Source organism: Zootermopsis nevadensis, unplaced genomic scaffold, assembly GCF_977971745.1.
Source record: "Zootermopsis nevadensis isolate Lab colony 2312 unplaced genomic scaffold, Znev_1.0 Znev_ptg000061l, whole genome shotgun sequence".
Taxonomy (NCBI): domain Eukaryota; kingdom Metazoa; phylum Arthropoda; class Insecta; order Blattodea; family Termopsidae; genus Zootermopsis; species Zootermopsis nevadensis.
Window position 1 is genome coordinate 19,059,193 of NW_028259192.1, and position 22,437 is coordinate 19,081,629.

At 37.1% G+C, this 22,437-nt stretch overlaps 1 protein-coding gene across 10 annotated transcripts in view; it reads right to left on the bottom strand.

Moving 5' to 3' along the window:
• Positions 1 to 1,158: 1,158 nt before the first annotated feature.
• The window catches only part of LOC110835025 (uncharacterized), an 88,234-nt gene continuing 66,955 nt past the window's right edge, over positions 1,159 to 22,437 (bottom strand). For 7 of the 10 annotated variants that reach the window (XM_022074836.2, XM_022074841.2, XM_022074839.2 and 4 more), the window contains 21 exons: positions 19,029 to 19,249; positions 17,756 to 17,933; positions 16,995 to 17,137; positions 16,170 to 16,277; positions 15,704 to 15,874; positions 14,260 to 14,397; positions 13,749 to 13,964; positions 12,603 to 12,679; positions 11,698 to 11,851; positions 10,891 to 11,155; positions 9,621 to 9,921; positions 9,360 to 9,445; positions 7,380 to 7,654; positions 6,632 to 6,804; positions 5,321 to 5,400; positions 4,906 to 5,015; positions 4,687 to 4,782; positions 3,658 to 3,813; positions 3,435 to 3,513; positions 2,917 to 3,063; positions 1,159 to 2,474 (listed from right to left, as the gene is read on the bottom strand). In XM_022074836.2, the coding sequence (XP_021930528.1) occupies positions 2,287 to 2,474; positions 2,917 to 3,063; positions 3,435 to 3,513; positions 3,658 to 3,813; positions 4,687 to 4,782; positions 4,906 to 5,015; positions 5,321 to 5,400; positions 6,632 to 6,804; positions 7,380 to 7,654; positions 9,360 to 9,445; positions 9,621 to 9,921; positions 10,891 to 11,155; positions 11,698 to 11,851; positions 12,603 to 12,679; positions 13,749 to 13,964; positions 14,260 to 14,397; positions 15,704 to 15,874; positions 16,170 to 16,277; positions 16,995 to 17,137; positions 17,756 to 17,933; positions 19,029 to 19,249 (3,362 nt within the window). In that variant the 3' untranslated portion in view covers positions 1,159 to 2,286. The remainder of the gene's footprint in view (positions 2,475 to 2,916; positions 3,064 to 3,434; positions 3,514 to 3,657; positions 3,814 to 4,686; positions 4,783 to 4,905; positions 5,016 to 5,320; positions 5,401 to 6,631; positions 6,805 to 7,379; positions 7,655 to 9,359; positions 9,446 to 9,620; positions 9,922 to 10,890; positions 11,156 to 11,697; positions 11,852 to 12,602; positions 12,680 to 13,748; positions 13,965 to 14,259; positions 14,398 to 15,703; positions 15,875 to 16,169; positions 16,278 to 16,994; positions 17,138 to 17,755; positions 17,934 to 19,028; positions 19,250 to 22,437) is intronic. The other 3 variants (XM_022074833.2, XM_022074835.2, XM_022074837.2) reach the window with 3 other exon arrangements.

The window sequence follows — 22,437 nt, forward strand, 5'->3', positions numbered from 1 at the left end:
CCTTTCTTTGTCTCCTGGTATTAAGGTGACTGGTGCTAAACATAATTCACAGGTCTACCGTAGTTTTCTTCTGCACCTGCATAAAATTCCGTGGTTTGTATTAGCCACGATCGTTTCTTCAATATCATACACTATTTCATCAATTACTATAACACTTTTCGTCGACGGTAAATAATCTTTAATGTTTGGGAAGGGCCATTAGTACAGTAATGAACATGATCTTCTAAAAAAAATTTGACGTTAGTTTACCACTTAATAAATTACAATCAATACCAATGGTCTAATCCCTATCAACATCTGCTGACCTCATGCAAAACATGGCTGCCGTTATTTTATTAGGATCCAGTCCCAGCAACCAAGGGGCACAAGGCCCACGCCTCAGACTGCATGGCCACTGTGACCCCCACAATGTATAGACACTGCTTCAAAAATGTCACTATTGTGCTCTGTATGTAAAATATTATCAGTAGTGGACAAGCTCTACACAAATTTCTGGACCTGTGCCAGAGTTCCTGTCAATATTTCCAGACTACAGCACAGCAAAGATATTGCAAATCCCTATGATATAATTATCTCAACTTTGAAGAAAGATGTGATGGACCTACCAACCTGTTCAAATTTCTTTAAACTGTACATACCAGCCCATATTTTAGTAGTCACAATAGAATTAAATGATCATATTTAAACTGTACAACGCAGGCAAACAAGATATTTTCATCCCACATTACTCCCAGTAGTCATGACTTAAAACACGATATTTACAGACCATAAAATGCATGTGAGGCATTTTAATTTTGTGGCATATCTATTAAAAGTTATCTGACCTGCAATTGTTGAAGACACTTTACATAATTATCAACCAAGACAATAACCAACCAACCTGGAAACAAGAACATACACATGTTCCAGCCTAAGTTACAATACAAATAACTGGAAAGATGAACATAAGAAATGCTTGCATCATTTTAATAGCAGTTGGGTCACAGGGAAAATGAAGCAATTTGCAATTATAAATAGAAAAAAGGATAAGGATATTATTTAATAAGCAGCAGGAAAGTTTAAGTTCAAATGAAAGGCATTCCTATCATGATAAGGTCCTTCCAAAAGGCCACACAAGTTAGGGTTAGGTACCAAGACACCCAGGCTACCAACACTACACACTTTTAAGTGAGTCACTTTATTTTAGATATGATTTATAAGGTTTCTTTCACTGTTTCATAAATAACTTTTTCCCTTTCCACAAGCCAATTACTTTATATTATTACTGATGATTTCCAGAATATTCATCTTGCCACCTTTCCTCAGTAATTAAATAAAATCTTTAATTAATTTCAAAGCAAGTTGCTTGTATTTAATTCTCCTGTAATGAAAATACTTCATTTTTACTGTTTGGACTGTTGACTAGGTGGCAGAACAAGTGAAAGCTGAGGTTTTGGGAGAAAGTCATGAGTCTAGTACCTTGATTGTAGTCATTCCTTTTCCGTTTCAACCTTCTCATTTATTAACACTCGGCACACAAATTGAGACCTCGTTAAATTATAAATGGAATATCCAAAATATAAACTAAATAGTATGTCTTCCGAAGTGCACGGAAAGGGAAGACCAAAACAAAGCTGCTAGCACTGAAATATGAGCCCAACTTATTCTCCAGCACGTTAGCTTTCAGTTTCTGTGAAATTGTCTTAACATAGTGCTTAATTAAAAGAAAAGGAGAAACTGAAAAAGAACCACAAAAAATATAACACTAGGAGACATATTAATAACAGAACAGTTTATACATCTTTTTTCTGAACATTTTCCTATTACCCTCATTTAATACCCAAAGTCTTCACTTCAAGCGTTTTCAAACACTTTCCCATATTACTCACAGTACAATTAGCAACATCTTGTCATGAACTCTTTTTTTAAACTTTCCCCATTTTGTTCATCTGTACAAAACTTTTCTTCTCTCTCATACACTCTTTCATGCATAGAATAACTCATATCACTGACTCAATGCAGTCACTCGCTCAACAAAAACAACGCTATATATAGTAAGCAATAATATAATATTAATTGTATTATACACAATTTTCATTATCTTCTTTGTTATGCTCTTTCACCTTTATAGTTCTGAAAGAATCATTTGAGTCAAGCTCAAGTCTTTACCTTGAGCAGCATGAATGTCAAGAGACTATAAGAGATGCACAATCAATAGAACAGTGGGCCACATAAGGCTGCTATAAGGCGCATCACTGGCTCTCATTTCTTTCACACATTGGTTCCAGGTACTACACGAAGCCTGGCTCATGACTCTTCACAACTGCTATCCTCCTCACCCTCACCAAGGGCTGTGAAGAATGTTGTTAGTGATTTGACTGCCACAGCTTTACCTGGCTGTTCAGCTGGGTCTGCACTTGCTTCCCAAGCAATAAATGAATCGTCTGATATTGTGCCATCATCCCAAAGCACCTGGAATATCTGGCATAGTAAACCTGCAAGAACAATAGTTAGTGCCCATTCCACACAATAATAATCATGTTATCAATTTCTCATCTAGAAAAAGCATTCCTCTGGTAAGAACCCCAATAAAACACCTCCCTTTCATACTACTCATCTTAGCATAAGAAAAAAAATTGTAACATATGGCATCAAGCATGCCACAAGAAACACTGAACCGTAACACACTTTGCATGTATACATGTGACATCACTATGAAAAGTGCTCAACAGGTGTAATGCACGAAGCCGAGTTAAACCGAAGTAAGAAATCAGCTACATTACTAGCTGCTTCTAAACAGCGACTGAAATAAACGATATACCGTATACTGAACCACATAAACTTAGCCACACGTTGCTGTAGACTGCAGTTAACAGCAATGCTCCACACACTTCATTGTCAATTAATTAATATGAACAGTTTTGTAATGTAGTCTACCTTGTGGGTGCTCCAGCTTGTGAATGAGGGACTGAACTGCATACAAGCACTGCAGCTCTAGTTCCTCTTTGTTGTCAACATACTTCAGCACCAGCTTTTGGTTCTGCCGGAAACGATCCTCATTTAGCTTCAATGTTGTCTTCTGACCTGCACACACACAAAGTACTCTAGCCTTTCTGAACAATATTTTTCTAAACAAATTTATTCTGAGATGGCTCCAGTAGTCAAATCAGGATTGAGTAGAAATTGCGCAGAGGCAGTGGGCTGGTTACTCACTAGTCACAAATGCACGCTTCAAAGACTAGGAAACCACCGAAAAGGCGGTGAAGACCCACGACTGGGTTGTAAAGCCAAGGAGGAAGAAGAAGAAGAAGAGGTATGATGAAACCTACTATGGATAATATCTTCACAAGATATAATAACTTACATAAAGAGGCAATCATCACTCCATTTTACTTTAAACATCCCTTCAGACTTCAGGTTTTGTATTTAAGCAAAATATTACCAACTACACTTACTTTCAATTGCACTTTGGCAGATTGCAGTCATCAAGGCACGAATAAACTGAGGCTCTTTTACTCGGTCACCTACGTTTACCTGTTGAATAAACATAACACAAACTTACAAAACTGTGATGCTCTTCCAGACGATCACGAACATTTGCATGCCACATAACACAATTCAAGATCAAGAAATTCTCCTACACATTTCCATACCGCAATGCACAATAATGCTACTTACACTTATCCAATCACAGATTTGATCAAAGGAAGAGGGTGAGGCCTTATCCGGTTTTAGGAACTGCTCAAGTTTTTGTTGAACACTGTTCCAGCTAAGCGGAGTGCTGGAAGCAGAAGATGGGGCTGACATTGCACCATCTGATTTGTATTCCAACATCTGTAACAGACGCAATGTGTGTCATATTCATTCAATTTGAAGTTACTTTCACGTGACTACTACAGATTTGCTCAGATTTCAAACACAATCAAATAAAAAACTATTCAGAAACTCCAGTCTGGCAAGACAGTCAAATCATCACAGCATTCTAATTACATGTAATTTATTTAAATGTAAGCATCAGTTTTCAATCACTCAAACCATTAGGCAGAATTCACACTGAAACAAGGAAATGGAGAAAAGTGATATACCACCTCAACACAAACATAGAATTCATATCGCTAGTACAGAAAATGCTGAAGGAAATGATCACTACATACTGGATATTCTATAATCTGAATGAACCGTTCTTCATTAGCATGTTTACTGACTATCATGATGCGCTACACAGAAGATGGTTCATTCAATGATGCAATAAGGCAACACAAATCCTGCCCATAGGTTAATATGCCCTGTTCACCAATATAACAGAAATTTTGAAATGTACTGCCTGCTATCATGTGATAATTTTAAAAGCAGTCTCTCTATTGCTTCAATAAAAAAAAACCCACACACACTATAATGCATGTTATTTATGTGACTGACATCATGCATCACTTTGCTTTGGAGTGAATCCTGCCTTACACAGCATAATTAAAACAGGCAAAATTCATCAAATAAAAAATATCCAGAGAAAGAGGGAAGGAGATAAGGATATGTGAAGGACAGGAAATTAGTCTTAATATTAATGGTGCAACAAAGTGGCAATAATGTGAGGTTATCAAATAGTGAAATAAGTATACATATATAGCAACTCATCTCACACCACTTAAATAAGATGTTATATGCCCGCCCACACACATACTTTTAAACAAAAACTAAACCAAGACATACATTTTGTTTAACAAATTTGTCAACCTTATCCACAAGACTACAATCCGTCCACTCGAGCTTGGCTGCTTCCCATTTTTCTTGGATCCATACTGGTCCCTGCAAAGATGTGAGGTAAATATGATTTCATTTCTGAATTGAAAATGAAATTAAAATTTTTTGTTTCATAATTTTAAAATCAATATTGGAACTGCAAAATTTGTGTAACAAATCTGTACCTACCTTATCTTTGACTAGTAGCTGGAGAACCTCTACGATTAGTTTGCCATGTGATGGCTGAGCAACTTCACGAAAATCAGCAAATGACATTGCATCAGAAAGCAACATTGGAACTGCAAAAGACACGACTTATATATAACATATACATACAGCAGACAATTACATGGAAGGGAAATAACATGGAATTGCTTCAGTCCTGTTGAGCTTATATAGCCATCACAGTAAAATATGGCAGCACAATTTTTTCATCACTTGCATGTTCCACAACCATGAAAAGGTAGAATGGGTTTAAAAGGCTCCTGTACCAATATTCAAATAGAATTTAAAGCTTAAGCATTTGGCTCCACTGTCTCACAAAACACATCTACATCATCAGCATACGACCAGGTTAACAATACTGTGTACCTGGCATACTTACCTATAAACTCGGCCGTGTATGGCCAAAATTTTGGAACATCTATAGCTATGTCATCTGCAAATTCTAAAAATTGATTTAACCTGAAACAAAATGAAAGTAATATTAGGATGACATAAAATACAAAAATAAATAAGTTTATGGAATATATGATTCAGAGGATCTTGGTCCAGTAACTGTCCACCTCCTTATTAATGTGTCTAAAGAAGTATAGTAACTAGTATATACAGTAAAACCTCTCAAACTTGGACACTTGCGGTTCCACGATAATGTGTCCAACTTACAGGTGTCCAGGATAGAGGGAAAATCATCCTTTCAAATTGTGGTGTAATGACAATGTGGTAATTTAAAGTATTATGGAGCCCTTCCCCTCCAAAAGGAAATTACTGATAAGAAAAATCAAAAGGGTAAATTAAATTATTACAAATTAAATTAAATTAAATTAAATTAAACTTGCATGGATAAGCTCAAAGGGAAGGGCACCAATACTTTACATTTACCGACAATGCAATCTATTTACTTACATAATCTAACTACTGTAGGCTTGCTTCAATTAAGAATTAATAACAATAATAATAATGTTTTGAAACCCACTCTCATGGTTACAATGTTCAGAAAGTATTTTTTTAATTGTACTTGCAGCATTAGCTCAACATATGATGTCACTTATTTCTTGCAAAAAAAGTTCGTCCCAAGACACTGCCTCTTGCTTTTATCTTGGAATTTGCCCATCCTCTTTCTATTTTTTGTCGCAATCCGAATAAAGTTTCAACCACTCCTGGTTGATTATGAGCGAAAGCATACCGTTCCAATTTCTGTTAACACTGTTTAACTCAGTTGCAAGCACAGTACTGACAAAATTACAACTGTACCAGCAATACCTACTGTAGTCCAGTGAAGGGTTCAACAAAAGAATAACTATGCACTTTCACTGCATTCCAATGATGTGTTCAATGTCTCACACCCTCAACCATAAGCTAATTCTCAGTTAGAAATTCAAAACAACAAAATACTAACTGTAAACATTTCCCTGATAAGCACTGAAGGTAAGTGGTGGAACCTGTCCAACTTACAACAAAGGGGTGTCCAAGATATAGGGTATTGTGGATATATAAAATTATAGGATATTCGCCGGTTCTAATTAAAAGTGTCCAATATAGAGGGGTTTTACTGTATATTAATTAAACTTTGAAAACAACCAATGCAAAAATATTCTTTGAATATTGTACATATAATGGCCACATGCTGGATACTACTTATATAGCACCCCCCCCCCCAAAAAAAAATTAACCTGGTATCGAGAGACTTACTTACCCAGAAAGGTACACGGAAATTGTAATGACATCAGCCTTCACAAGTTGACTCATCAACTTCCCTACATTTTGCCTAGCAGTGGACGTACGCTCAAGCATATCATTTAGGCTCTCGCGAACAAACAAGCTGAGGTTCTCTGTTGAAAATGTCTCCAAGATAAAAGTCTCGCTTTCCTGCACGGCATAAGAGGAGTATATTACACTACTTACCCAATATTCAACAACTAATGCATAGCCAGATTTAAGGTTCTCACAGTCGTGTAAATGAAAATAGCAGTCTTCTGGGTTATTGAATCATGCAGTCTGGTACAATGTTACCAATATTCCAAAGGTACTTCCTGCCACCATCATATCACCCTGATTATTGAGGCAGCAAGTACCTCTGAACTGGTGGTAAACTTCTACCAGACTATATCACGCTACCTACAACCCAGAAGACAGCCACCTTCAAAACAAACTTCTACTTTCATTATTATTTTTAAAATGCTCACACTGCATTCGACTGTTCATTCAGTTTAAAAATTTATTTTCAACAGGTTCCATAACGTGTGTCAATTCCATTGTAACTCAAAATCTGTGTGAAAATTATGCAACCTATTGTAACTTCAATCTTATCCTCAAAATTTTCTTCACTTGAAACTAATGAAGTAATAGTTTCATTTACCAATAATAAAGATTATCCTCATAAACACAACAGATGCAAATTAATGTTAGTTACACTATAACACTGACTCCATATGGACAAGTACCTTGTAATTAATATTAAGAAGGAACTCTTCTAGGAGGGAAAGTGTCTTCTTCTGGACCTCTTCTACACTAAGCGAAAGCACGGATCCTGTCACAGAAACCTCAGGATTCTTGATTACTTCACTGCCACTAACATCCTCAGTACTGGCTGATACTGAGGGTGACTGGGAAGAGGGGGCAAAGGGTCGTAATGAAGAAGGCTCATCACCCCCTCTTCTAGCAGAGTTATCACGAGATGACGATCTTGATGTGCCACTTCTGGATTGCTGGCGATCTCCTGCAACACATTAGGTAAACTGAATATCCAAAGCTATACCAACTACTGTTGATCCAGTCTGTGTCATTTTCATTACAGAACAGTGTGTTAATACAGTGTAACCTCGATGCATCATTTTTGACGGGGGAGAGAAATAAAAACGATGAATACGGGAAAACGACAGTTGCGGAAAAGCATTAAAAATGCGAAAAAATTAAAATAGTGCATTTTTCTGTTTTGCATACACAAAGTAATACACATAAAACCTGTTTCAAAGTTACTTCTTTTTGCCAAAAGTCTTTAATGGATAACTTTAAATTTTAGGTGAAACAGAGCTCTTGCCATGCTCAAAACGTTTTCCTCATCACATTGTGCGCATAAAAGAACGAATTCACTTTTCCACCAATGCAGCATGTGCTTCAGCAAAACTCGGCAACTTCGGGATTGTATTCGTCGTCTTACCCCCTTTGAAGACCATCAAATGACTCATCTATGGTGTCGGCCGTGCATGTGGCAAGCTCACTGTGCATCTTTCGATATTAATATATCTCTAAAACGATCATTTTAAATTCTAAAAACATTGCGTAATCTTCGTTATAATTTCTCATAAACGATCAGTGCGGGAAAATTGTGGACCAGGACCAAGATTTTTGAACGATTGATGCGATAAAATGACAGTTTTAGGAACGATAGAAACGAGAAAATGAAACATTATTTTATATGGGACCTATTAGGGACCGAACAAAACAGATGATGCATCCGGGAAAACGATAGTTCAGTGAATGATGGATAGAGGTTTCACTGTAAAACATTTCAATGTGATAATGTTGGTCTTCCTCATATTAGGATAAGCCTATGAAGATCAAGACATAGCCAGGTACAGTTTTCTTCCCTTTCTAGGTGTCTGCCAAAAGTAAATACATGTGTAACCCCCACACCTATATTCCAGAATAGAGACCATAATGTTTTGTACAAAGATATTGCTGACGTGTATTTGCTGCTTTCCACAGTTTGCAGTAACATTCATTTTTGTTAATATTGTCATTATTTTACAATAGTTCTATTTTTATAAAGTATTATGAATTAAGTTTTCATCAAATCAGAACAAGCATTGTTTTTCAGTCTGCTGGTTACGCAACACACGACTTTCCAGGCTGGTCAAGTCACAAGGATTTAATGACCTCTCATGAACAGTAATGTCACTGTCACAGCTTTTGTACTAGGAAGTAGAAGACAAGGTGAAAGATCCATGAGGGAGAAAGAAACCACACAGAATGTACTGAGTTTACAAATATATGCAACTTAATAATTGAACAATGTACAAAAAATCCCCATAAGAAAAAGTGAAAGCAGTGAAAATTGTCAAAGGTACCAACTTCTGAACATAAAGCTTTTCCTACAATTCTAGACCAAGTTCTGTTTTTCCACTAAGAATGTCAACATGCAAATTATCTAAGTTCAAAAATGTTTAGAACTAACTACACAGTAAATATTTTAAGTTTTACAAAGTCCCTTTCACTGACAGTAATGGAATCTGAATAGGTCACCACATGCCACATCTCAGGGGAAATGAATCTCAACAAACCACATTCTTGATGAAGGCAACCTATCTGATGATTATAAAAACTTGTGAACAAAGGAACGAAGCTTATTGTCACCTACATGTACAATGCAAAATGCATAGATTCCCTCTCTGAAATACCATGAATAAAGGAGAATGGACTACCTTCTGCTGGAGTTTTGAATGATGCCAACATTCGTTCTTTTTCCATGGACGGCGAAGGTGTTGTCTTGCCTGGACCAGGCCGAGAACTGGAATAAAAAAAGTGTTTCCAGGTTCAGTCATGTACCACCACTTACTGTGGCAAAAGCAACCGTACAAGAGACACAAGACTGTTCTTACTAATGTCACCGATTTTTAAGCTGAATCTTATAACTCAAACCATGCCAGAAGACCTTACTAATGCTACCCACAGCGGTGTTATACCTGGTTGAAGAAGGCGGTGGTGGTGGTGGCCTCTTTCCATCTTCATTGGTAGTATCAAGTGCTGCATAAAAGTTTGGGCTGTAAGTTGGTCCACTACCTGTTGTCACAGATCTCTTGTTTGCATCCTTGCCCTTTGCATTAGCACCGCCACTCCAATTACTGTACTGGAAAGCATTTCCAAGTACAATTCCAAACTCCTCCTTGGCAACCTTCAATTTTGTGGTGTCCACCGTGTACCTCGCTGGCCGGCCAGTTATGCCCACTGTGTTCCACCCATCCTCACTTGTGCCACCAACTCCTCCTAAAGAGCAATAACAAACTAGTATCTCATCCACAAACATAGAAAACATAAAGTAAAAGAGATGTTTTCAAAAGAGATTAATCTGTATAGTCCATGCAACAACAGGCATCATAAAAATAAAAGATGCACAGTAGCTTGACTTTTGATATGCCTGTCTGCACTTTTACACATGTAATCTAAATATTCTGCTACATTACTCTGCTAGTGCTCCGTTTTCACTTCCATGGAACTCAAGAGCGTGTGCACGCGCACATACACACACGAGCTCAGGAGATCAGTTATGACTTCAATCCATGCCAACACATAAATTCACAACTGTTATTGGGTACACAAAACTACAGCACCAAAGAATATGATGCGCAATAAAGTAAGGAGGGAAGGAAGAAGGGTAAAGAAAAAAGAGAAAAGCCAGGCAAGCAAGTTTGAAGTGAACAAACAACTTTGAAGTACCTGGCATCGATAAAAACAATCTCAGACATATGATGTGGCTCAGGATAGAGTAAAGTTTCAGACTGCTACAGCACAGAATCTTTGGAGTCCATAAATAGCAAGAAATTCTTTGACCAAATGAAACACTATTAACTTCTCAACAACTATACTACACAGCATTACTTACATTATTCTCATTCAATTCTTTAAGAGGCTGGAAGCATATGGTATATGATCAGAAACAATTTTATATCTAAACAATTAGTATAGGTTGTACGAGAAGTGCTGGCACTTGCGCAAGGGACTGATTTTGGTCGTATGAGATGGACTCATCCGAAGCGCACTAGAGAGGTGTCAGCTTTTAGTTTGCAACTCTAGCTGTGTTTAGATCGGCGTGTCACCACAGCTGAAGATGTGACCCTCACTACTCCTGAACTCCCCTCTCTCAGCTTACACATCATGCATTTAGGTGCCACCACTACTCTCATGACCTATATCAATGTAATGATGTTCAAAATCAAACTCCAATACTTTACTCACTGTTCTTTCTGTTTAATAAAGCTCTATCATCTTGCAGGCGAGGAGGCTGGGGTGTAGAATTCAGTAGTAATTGCTGATCCAAACTTTCTTTTTCTGCTTCCTTTTGGATTTGGTCAATAGTCTTAGGGTTTGAATCATTCCTTCTTGGTATCCATTTGCTTTGCCGTAGGTCAATTACATCCCGTAGCATAAACCGAACTCTACTTGAGACTTCTCCCCTCTTCTGAGAGATCTCTTTCATTTTACTAAAGTACTCGGACAGATCCTACACATACAGAGAAAATTCAAATAATGTATCTGTACGAATCTTAGGTTAGTGAAACTGCTAGGAAGAGTATGTGGAATTTCAGAAGAAAGTGGTGTCCCAGGGGGCCAAACTTAACAAAGAAACACTATTCAAAATCTTATCAATAAGAGCAATCTGCATGTTAACAGAATGGAAACAAAGTAGGTGCTAAGAATAACAGAAGACAGCTTGTCCCTTAATGCGTGGCGCATGAAATGAGAATATCAAAAGGGACTACAAGAATTACTACAAAATTTTATGCATCTACACCCTCACAAAACAAATTTGCGGTCATGTAACCCATCCAGTTGCCAGACTTAATTTCCGACAAATAAAGATGTGACACCACACACTTTCCATTATTTACATGGAGGTAACATCACTTTCTACAAGAAATCAACAGGCATACAGCATGGAAGGAAAAGAGGGAAAGGATTCTTGATTACACCTTCTCTTCAAAAGAAGACAAGAATCTCTAAGAATGAAAACTACAGATTGAAACAAACAGAACAATAACATACGTTGTTCTTGTTCTCCAAATCCTTTCCAATGGTTGTGAGCAGTTTACATAAACACTCCAATGACTCCTCATCTCCTTCTGTAAGGAGATGCCTAATACACCGCTGCATTATATTTGTCGTCAGCATCCCTAATTTAAACAGCTCACCAATAAACCTATAACATTACAAAATATTTCAATTAGGTAGTCTTAAAACACAGAAATAATTTAATGAACAGAACGTGAGGTGGGGTGATGATACAGGCAGAAGCATTCAGAAAATATTTTTAAATACTGCCACTCATTTCTGACAATTTGTGGAACAGAAAGAAATGGCTTCTTGGAGAAAATTATTTTCAACATTTCACATTTTTACGCAAATATCAGGGGTATTACAAACAGCAAGAAACCCACCATTCAAATCAGATGATTCAATTACAAACGATTCTCTGATAAACTATGAAGCCTCCTCAGAAGCATTTTAGACATGAAGTGCTGCTTGTTTGTTTGTATGTGTGGGTTTTCACAGTACCATGATATAGCAAGGCAACAAGTACAATAACATTGAGACAACCACATGCACCAGGTAACTAGAAATGTGCCCCACTGCGCTCTTAAAAGGTTTAAAAAGTAAATAAAGATGCATTTCATCAAATTGGGACTGGCAATTGTTTCAAATTATACAAAATTCTAATTAACAAATACTGAATATTTTACTGTATCAAGAATTGGGAACCTTAGGTACTGTTCTTATTTTCAGACAAAATTTGAAATAAAAATTGCAATTTACATACTGGATGGTGAAAAGCAATTAACATTTCCTCTCAGTGTCTTGTATTTCTTCACTACAATCAGTTCACTACTTTCAGACATCACTGAGGAACTGTTCTTACAGCTTCAGCAACTACAGACAGAAATGTACGTTACCTAATATTTCCTACAGATTTCATTCGTATCCTTCGCTCCTCCTCTTCATAACTGAGTTGTAGTTCCTTTTTCTTTTCCTGCAGAGAAATAACATTTATAAAACAATACAGTTTGAATTCAGCGGTGATTCAGATCACTATGTGAACTCACTGAAGTCAATGACACTAAGTTATGTTAGTGATGTAAACAGGAAAAAATGAATATAAACAGCATTACTGCACAGTTCAGAACACGTTAAGATATGCCACTTCAATCAGGAACAAACAAATTACTCAACAAAAGTACCAACTGCAGAATAAAGCAATAAAGTCTGAAAAGAAAACAGGAATTAAACAAACTGACACAAGACTATAATCAACAATTCCGAACTAGACTACATTTATAATCCACAATGCAACAAGCTGTGTGTGCCTCCTCCCCACATACATGTGGGCACACATGAATTTTAAAGCTCATAAGTACTTCTCAAAATATTCACTACTTTTCTGAATTGATAAACAGAAACAATACCAAATGTTCCGTTCTGTATGTATATACACATATAAAAATGCTGCCGCCCTGGGGTGTTTTATGTTTTCCATTTAACAGTGAGCCATGGTGATAGAAATGTGTTCGTTACCAGCGGGATGTGTCTGACTCGGAAAAGCAGCAGTAGGTGCTAGATTTTTCTTTTTGCTAAACAAAATGAACAGACGGCAATGAAGCTCTGACTATGCCACACTGGCAGACTTACACAATCACAAAAAGTGCTCAATATACTGAAACATGATAGAAGTCTTGTTGTAAAGAAAAGTACCCATATTAAACAGTACACTGACCATGCATAAAAAAAGATGACACTGTACTCATTACACTGAACACCAACTGTAATTAACAGAAATCTCAAACTTTGTGGCTTGGTTCTTATACAAATACTAGGTCTTACTGCCTACTTCTTTGGAATTTGTCACCTGTAAGTCTTAATGGTCTCAAAATCTCACACGAAGGAAAGAAAACAAAAGGGGAAAAAGTGATGGTTCTTCCCTTGTCTTCAGGGAGGGGGGGGGGGGTGTCTGTCATATCCAATAGGCCAAGCTACTACCGATCTGTAGACAGAGAAAGCATAAGTAATATATAACTAACACCAAAGACATTCAAATAACTTACTGGGTCTGTTGTTTGTTCAATTTCTTCTCGTTTGGCCTCTCGATTCAAGTCTGCTTCGGAATTCTTTTCAAATTCCGCCTGGCATCTGTTTACCAATAGCTTTCTGAAGGTAACTTCTTGCTCATCCTTGTTCCTACGCTCTGCTGGAACTTGCATGCTTGATAGAACCTTGCACATCTGTGCATATGCTTCAGAGAAGTTTGGTTCATCGACAGCCTACACATTCCAATACATAACATGTCACTTTGTTCAGCAAGATCCACTTAATGCGCACAGAACATTAGTTTGACAATTATTATTTTAGACCAGTGAAAATAAATCCTATGAACGGAGAAAATGAATCACGTTACTGGTAGTTAAGACTATAAGTACAAAAAAGCTGTAATTTTGACTGCTTCCTACAGACTCCCACATTACAGTAATAATAAAGAAACAATTTTATATATCTAACAACTAAGAAATTCAGAGGTGATGTTTCAAACAAAGATAAGTTTTAATATGGCTATCTCACCTTTTCAAATACAAGGTTGATGACACCCTTCAACCGATCACTGCTGTCAATTGGCAAAGCCTGGACCTGGGATACGAGCGTTCGAAATTTCTGAGGGGTTAGCTTGTTAAGCACACCACGCACCTTCCTGTACAGGTCCTGCAACATCAAGTCCACTCTCATCACCACCTGTTATGTACAACTGCTTTCAACTTCAGTTAAACAAAGCAAAGATAAAAAGCACATGTACAATTTCTTCACACATATTTTGAAGCCTTTATACAAATAATTCAAACCTCTCACTGAAAGCATCCTACATGTCTGGTTATTGCAGTACAGTGAAACCTCGATGCATCGTTTTCGGCGGGGGTGGGAAATAAAAACGATGAATGCGGGAAAACGATAGATGCGGGAAAGCATTAATTTTTTTTTAAAAAAAACAATGTTTCTCTTTCAAAGTTACTTCTTTTTACCAAAAAAAGTCTTTAATGGACAACTGGTTTGTCGAAACTTTACGTTTTAGACCAAACAGAGCACTTTCCACGTTCAAAATGTTTTCCTTGTCACGTTCACTAATATTAAGCGCATAAAAGAAGACTTCACTTTCGCCAATGCAGTGTGTGCTTCCGCAAAGCTTCGGGCTTGCATTCATCGTCTTCCTCTTCCTCACCACTCCCAACCCCTTCGCGAACAATAACAGGAAGAATGGAAATACTATTACTGGGGAACTCAAAGAAGCTGTAGAAGACCCTGAACTGCTGGAAAGGAGATGAACCAGAAGAATGAAAAGTGCTGCCAGCCTTTCCTTTGTACTTGTAATAAAAGCATTTGTGAAGAAATTCACACTGCACATGCCATCTGGCATCCCTGGAAGGAAATATGAGTGCACCCTAATTAAAATCGTAAAATTTCTGACAATGAGAACAGACCCTCATTCCAAAAGAATGTGCTGGTTGGGTGACATAACAGGTTACTGCTACTGTGTATTCCAAAAACATTATGCGTCTTTCGGTATTAATTTATCTCTAAACCCAGCATTTTAAATTCTCAGAACCGATCATTGCGGGAAAATTGTGGGCCGGGACTAAGATTTTTGAACGATCGATGCGATAAAACGATAGTTCGAGGAATGATAGAAGCGGGAAAATGTAACATTATTTTATATGGGATGTATTCGGGACTGAACAAAATGGAAGATGCATCCGGGAAAACAATAGTTCCGGGAAGGATGGATAGAGGTTTCACTGTAGTACATAAAAATTGTAACTCTGCACATGTATTATCGCGTAACCCCTGTGGCACCTAGCTGGACACCAGGCAAATACTTCAGTAAATTATTTTTCTGTGCAGATAAGTTTCTTAGTGCAGGGATGTACTGCATTCAGTCATTTCCCATTCAGGTATACACACCATAGTATTCACTACTCCTAAAATCCTTGGTGGCCTAAGAATGCCAGATACGTACCTCAGTCTTCGAATCTTGTTCACCAATACTGGTGGGCTTCATCCGTCCAGGTTTCCATGCATTTTCAGTTTCCCGCAGCTGAACATCTTCTTTGAGTGAAAGTGTCACATGGATTACAGGCTTATTGCTCTTAGCTTTGCCCTGCTGACTATTTCTCTTTGCTAATGGCTGCTGTGAAAAAATTGAACCAACATAACACCAGTTCAATGTTCATTTCTATCCTACATACCATCTTGTTCTAAAGACAATCCGATAGATAAAAACATCCAAGCAACCAACTTTCCTAACCAGTACTGAGTTCTAACAACAAACTGGTAGATAAAATAAGTTGCACTGAAACTTACTTCAGTGGGAATATGCCTTTTGCAGAACACTAGCATATTGTACACAACACTTAACTGATCTGGGAATATGCATATATGTACATATATCACAAAGTGACTAAACAAAATATTCACATACTTACCCCTCGAGAATTGGGCGTTTTCATGAAGCCGGGAGTAAATGAATCATGAGACGATCTGTCAGGGACAGTCCTATTCATACCAAAGAATGTCCGATCTATAACACGCTGCTGTAAGCAATTTTACAAAAATTATGCACAAAACTTAAGACATTCCAAACTGCACTGTGAAGGATGAAATCGAAGCTAAGTGAATTTTACAACACTAAATTGACAAAGTTTTCCTTAATTCTTTGATCTAGTCACTCAATACATTTCAAAATGCTTTCTACAGGCCAGTAAATAATATTTCTGTATGCACAAAACCCTAGAGAGGAAAGGTGGAATCTGGGAATACCTCCTTTCAGTTTCTTGTGTCCATATCTATCTATATCTCTCTCTATAAACACACACACAATCATACAGTTTTGGTTAATTTATAAAATGTCTTCGACTCATCGCCTCACTATCCCAATGTTGAACATACTCTTCTCACCCCTCGAAATTCAATGGCCAGCCAATACTGGTCACTAACGAATTTGTCACATATCCTGAATCACAAGGAACTTCTTTTGCTTACACCATGTCTTACAAATTAAACCTGACAGCTACATATCTAAATGTAATCCATGTCCCACCTCCACAACATATGATACAGTCTGAAGTAGATACAACGTTGTGCAGCGAATTACACACTTTCAGGGCACTTATTACTCTTCATACCAATATTAGCCAATTTCCAATTATCACCTAATATTTATGATTGTAAAGAATCCTCCTTGTATGTACAATGCAACTCAACAGTTATTTTTAGAGGCACACCTCACATTGCGGCCACTTCGAACTTACCCGATTTGTATTATCTTTCAGTACTATTTCAAGATCAGGCAAATTATCTGGTTTCCTCTTTGATTGAGGATCATTCTGAAGTTCCATCAGGAAATCCCGCTCATATTTCTTCTTTCCTTCTGGATTCAGAGGACTCCATTGGTCTGGAAGATAAACATGGACATCAGCTGACATATCATATACATGGATGATACATCACTCAAGTAACAACAGCCTCAGCAACGAGGAATTCCAGTTCTGTATCATCATAAAATATCCGAAACACTTCTGCTCATCACTGGCATTGTTCAACAAATTATATGCATACATGAAGATTGTATTGAAGTGCCATCTTGTAGTTGACAATATAAATGTTATTCTAGACCATCTTTACAAAATTTTAAAACTGATCAACTAGCAAGTCTATAACCTTCCACAGTACGGAATTTTATGGGATGCACATAACTTCCAAAAGATTTCTGATATAAATTATCACTGCACATACTGTATGTCAAAATATAGTACACAGCCCCAACTCACACTTCACCAAAGTTCGTACTGTAAGATAAGATGCAAATTTACAGCATGGAGACACTGCTAAAAAGTTAGGCCATTTGTTAAACAGACAAAATTGTTTTTAAAACCTATGAATAAAAGTTTGCAGCAGTACAGGAAAGAAACTGCTTTTTATAAATGGAGTGAATATTTGAAATGGCTTACAGTTCTCAGCACTGACAGTTATCTAGTCGCTCCTTGACCAGTGCATGCATTTTCTGGCTTACCTTCTTTATAAGTATGCCTGAGAGCAAGCACAGTAGATTTGGCCGCAGGAATATTCTCTATGACAGGTGTTGTACAATTGCCGACATCCTCTTTAAGAGTTGCAGCAGATACCTTTGCATTCTCTTCATTGCGAGCTGCTACCAGCTTCTCTTCTTTGTCAGCTTCTGTTTCCTCATCCTGCACAATTTAACAATTAAGTAACCAACTTTAACTTCAATACAATGGCATCAATTCAATATACTTTCAATCGTTTTCAGTTTATGAAACATTAACTTTATTACCCCCCCCCCCCAATTCCTTCCACTACAGATACACTTCCACACTTTCCTAATTTGGTCATGCCTAAAGGAACAGGTGCAATGTTTTAAACCAGTGGTATTCAACCTGGGGTACACAAAGACAACTTAGGGGGTACGTGAAATTTAAAAAAAAAAAAAAAAATTATGATAAACACTGAATAATCAGTAATGTAATTTATTTCAGATGTAGATTATATACTATGTATAACTTGAATTTTACACCAACAACTTTGGGGGTACAAAGTTGAAGAGAAATTATAGCTGGGGGTACGCAAACAAAAAAGGTTGAATACCACTGTTTTAAACTATGGCAACCAACACTTTCTCACCAGTATTGATTTTAACCTGACGCAAAGGTAATCCTATCTTACACCTGCAAATACATATAGCAGCTGCAGCTAGGTTTACATAAATTATGGGAAATGTAACCAACATTAAGTCTAGATGCCAAGTGAAAAATTCAGGAGACAAGTATAGACAAAACACAAGGACTGAAACCTATTTACATGTTTTGATGTCCATATATGAAATAATTTTCTTTTGGGTAACATGTTATATACCAAAGCCACGGGTACAGTCCTAAGCAAATCAAACTGCTTGCTTCAAGAGTAAAAGGCACACTCCAAATTTGCCAGCACACTTTAAATGTTTATGACCCGCAAATCCTGAAGCATATGCTCAGATTCCATGTACAATCAGAGAGTATCAGAAACTCCAGTCTGGCATGACAATGAAATATCATCACTGCATTCTTATGCACTCATTCTGTTTTAAGAATATAAAACACATTTCCTCTTGAAATTACATGTGCGTAAATAAATCAATCACAATTTCAGCTTAAATGCAGAGCCAGAACTTTACTGCTACAATGACAGTAGAGCTCAGATTACCCAAATAGAGTTAAATCTTATACAGGACTTTTCACTTCAACCTGCTATAATGTGTTAAAGTGAACCCACACTTGTACACAAACCTGAACTATTTGATTGTCAGACGCTCTGTTTGGTGTTGCTGGCACTGAGGGTTGAGAAACTGGAGATAGTGAAGGAGGTGTCAAAGGAGCAGCTTCTTCAGGACAAGGCTCTGTGAAAGCATCCATATCTGTGCCACCTTCTTTCTCAGCTCCCTTACGGTTAATGTCACGCATCTTCACGTTACGCTGCTGCTTTGGCTTTGAGCGATGGGAAGCCTTACCTGAAAAAAAATATGCAGACAATATTATATACTACAAAACACATTTTCTTCACTGAAGATGTTTGATATCAACAAGTACCAAAAACCGAAATACTCCTTAAGGACTGGTAATCTAATTGTGATCTACAAATTGTGGTGGTTATATAGCCCTGGTGGTGAGAATTATTCATACCCACCATTAAAGATTGAAACAGCATGAAACTTCATTCACATTTATAATGTAATGAACCCCATACTATCACACCCAAGTACAGAACGGGGTAGTCACCAAGCAATGCAACTTTCCCACTAGCCGACCCTGAAAGCAGGACAAAGGGGAAGTGAAAAGGAGGCTGCACAGCCTCATTGTATGCAAATGACTGTTTACTTATAAAAAACCAAGGTTCATTACTATCCTAAACTACCACTTGAGCCAGATCAATCCAGTTCACCCATACTTCCCTACCCTGAAACATATGAATCCAGCACAACTCTCCCTTATTTCCTGACAACCAATTTCAATATTCTTCCTACCAATGCCTAGGCCTCCTAAGTGATCTCCAGCCTTGTGCCTTCAAACCAAATATTGTGTGCATTTCTTTCCTCCCCTAGGCATATTATATGCCCATCTGCATCTTCTTCCTTACATACGTGAATGACAGCACGCAATACATGAGAGTTTATTCTGCTATTAATATAGTTTATATTACTTCCATTCCAAAGCACTTGCACCGTCACAATACCTTCAACCATAACTCTATACTTGACAGAACCTATAAAATGGTCTATTTTCTAGGTAACTTCCTATATTCATTTATATCTCTATGAATTTAAAATACAAGCAACATGTCTCAACCCAGATCAAAATAGCAATGGTTCCGAAGCACATCTAAATATAGATAGCAAAAGCAACTACTGAGATTCTGTGTAGCATGGTGAGGGGGCAGAGACACAGCCAATGCAGCATAGCTTGTATGTTAACACACAATTCCTGCTTCAATCCACCAAAATCAAGTAGAAATTACAAAAGATGTCCATGGTACCAATTCTCCTAATTACTCTAAAATAGACCCATTATGGAAAGAAAGAGCTCATTGTACACGAGGCACTGGCAGAAGCATCAAACCAAAACCGTCTCTAGAATTTGAATATAAATTATAAAAATTGTGACAACATCCCAGTATTTTGAACAATTTCCTTTTAGTTCAAGACCACATGTAATACATAATGATGTTCAAAACACAGATCACAAAACACTGCACACTGACTTTACAGAACTTACCAGTCTTTTTAAAAGCTACATTTATAATGATAATGTTTGCTGATAGAATATAAGCTATTTACTTAAAGCTGATAATTTCACTGAAGCACTTCACTGGATATATAAAGAATATAAGCTATTACCTACAAAGAAACAACTTTTATGAAAATTCCCCAGTGTTAATTGGCACAGATATTTGATATTCACGCAAAAGGTCAAGAACAAGAAATTATTACATGATACACCCATTTTAGCCTCTACAAGCATTCCATTATCACATGATCTTTGCCCTCTGCATTATAAGGAGATTCCACACAAAATGCTTAAACACATTCTATCCAGTTACACAGCCATTCAGACAATGAATCATATGAATAAAAGAACTCTTCACAATGGTTCACAACTTCTTCCTTATTTGTAATTAATTATTAGTTATACTCTACATGAGGACACACAGGACCCCTGATACCCATTCTACAGGACACTGGGTAGGCCCCAGAGTTGGCCTGGAAGCAGAGGCCAGAAGAAAACTACTTTGCCCTTTGCCAGTGATCAAACCCTATTCCTCCAGTCAACAGTTAGTCATTACACTGACTGAGCTGCCCCAGCAATCATAATGGAATGTTATTTGAAACAGGGATGTTACCCCTTTACTTAGTAACATAATTCCCACAATACTGTGCAGTATTTTATCTAATCAATTGTAAGAAGATCACTAAACATAAAGATGGTAATATACTTTTCCTCATTCTCCTATGGCAACGTAAACAATTGTAAAGGGGCTTCACTTGAACAACACATATCATGCAAACCTGAAACTGAATATACAAAACCACTAAATGCCTATACAAATTCGATAAAAATATAAAATAGCATCAAGTTATAAAAACCATAAAGAAAAATGGAATCTGTAGTATATTCTGTTGTAGTTTATCTAAAAGTAAACACAAGATAGACCACAGTGAATACTCATCAGCAGATTACAGGATAAAATCATAATGGAAAAGGAAACACAGTATAACCCCTCTCAAAAGGAACAAAAAATCAAATAGGAAAAAAGAGAACATGTAAACAACACACAGCATCTCACATCTCAACTCAGCACTCAGACTGTCCTCACAAAACTACATAACCTCTATGATAAATGCAAATTGATTGAAGTCTCTTGAGAAGCTAGCTAAAAGATATGTCTGCTAGTAGCAACTACTTCACGCCTTTTGTGGAACCTTGAGTGACATTACCCTGTTCACAAGAATCCATCAGAGAGACAGTGGCACAAATATAGGTCATTCTCACACACTATTTCTAAAGAAATTCAATTAAATATTATAGATTTGAAGTTTCTACAGAAGTGAAAATCTGATTCCAATATTACGGCTTATAACTCAGTGAAGTCTTGTACTTTATAACCAATGTTTAGGAGGAAAAGGAGTCTTAATATGGATATAATATATCCCCTAAAATGTTGGTAACCATCTGTAACATTACATGTCATCTTAATTGAGACAGCAACACCAATTTTAACACTTCCTATCTACATAAGTCTTCCATCTCTTCTCTTGCCTTCAAATTTTCTTACAATTATTCAGAACTTTTACACAATAAATCAATCCAAAACACCACACACACACACACACACACACGTGCATACACTTCCTGCAAGCTGACAACAGAATCCAATCCTGCTCCTAAATGAGAATCTACACCCAAAACACTAGCCAAGCTTAGGTACAGAACATTGTGACAAGTAACGCTTTCGGTTTAAGCACTCCAAAGTAAAACTGGTGCAAACTACATCCCATGAGAAACAACATAAGCACTGTTGCAATACAAAATGAACACTTCCTTAAAATATTTTGAAACTCAAAACTCCATGAAAACTCTTTCAAGAAAAATAAAACCCATTCTACACAACTTCCAATGAGGCAACTTGAAACATCCAATAACA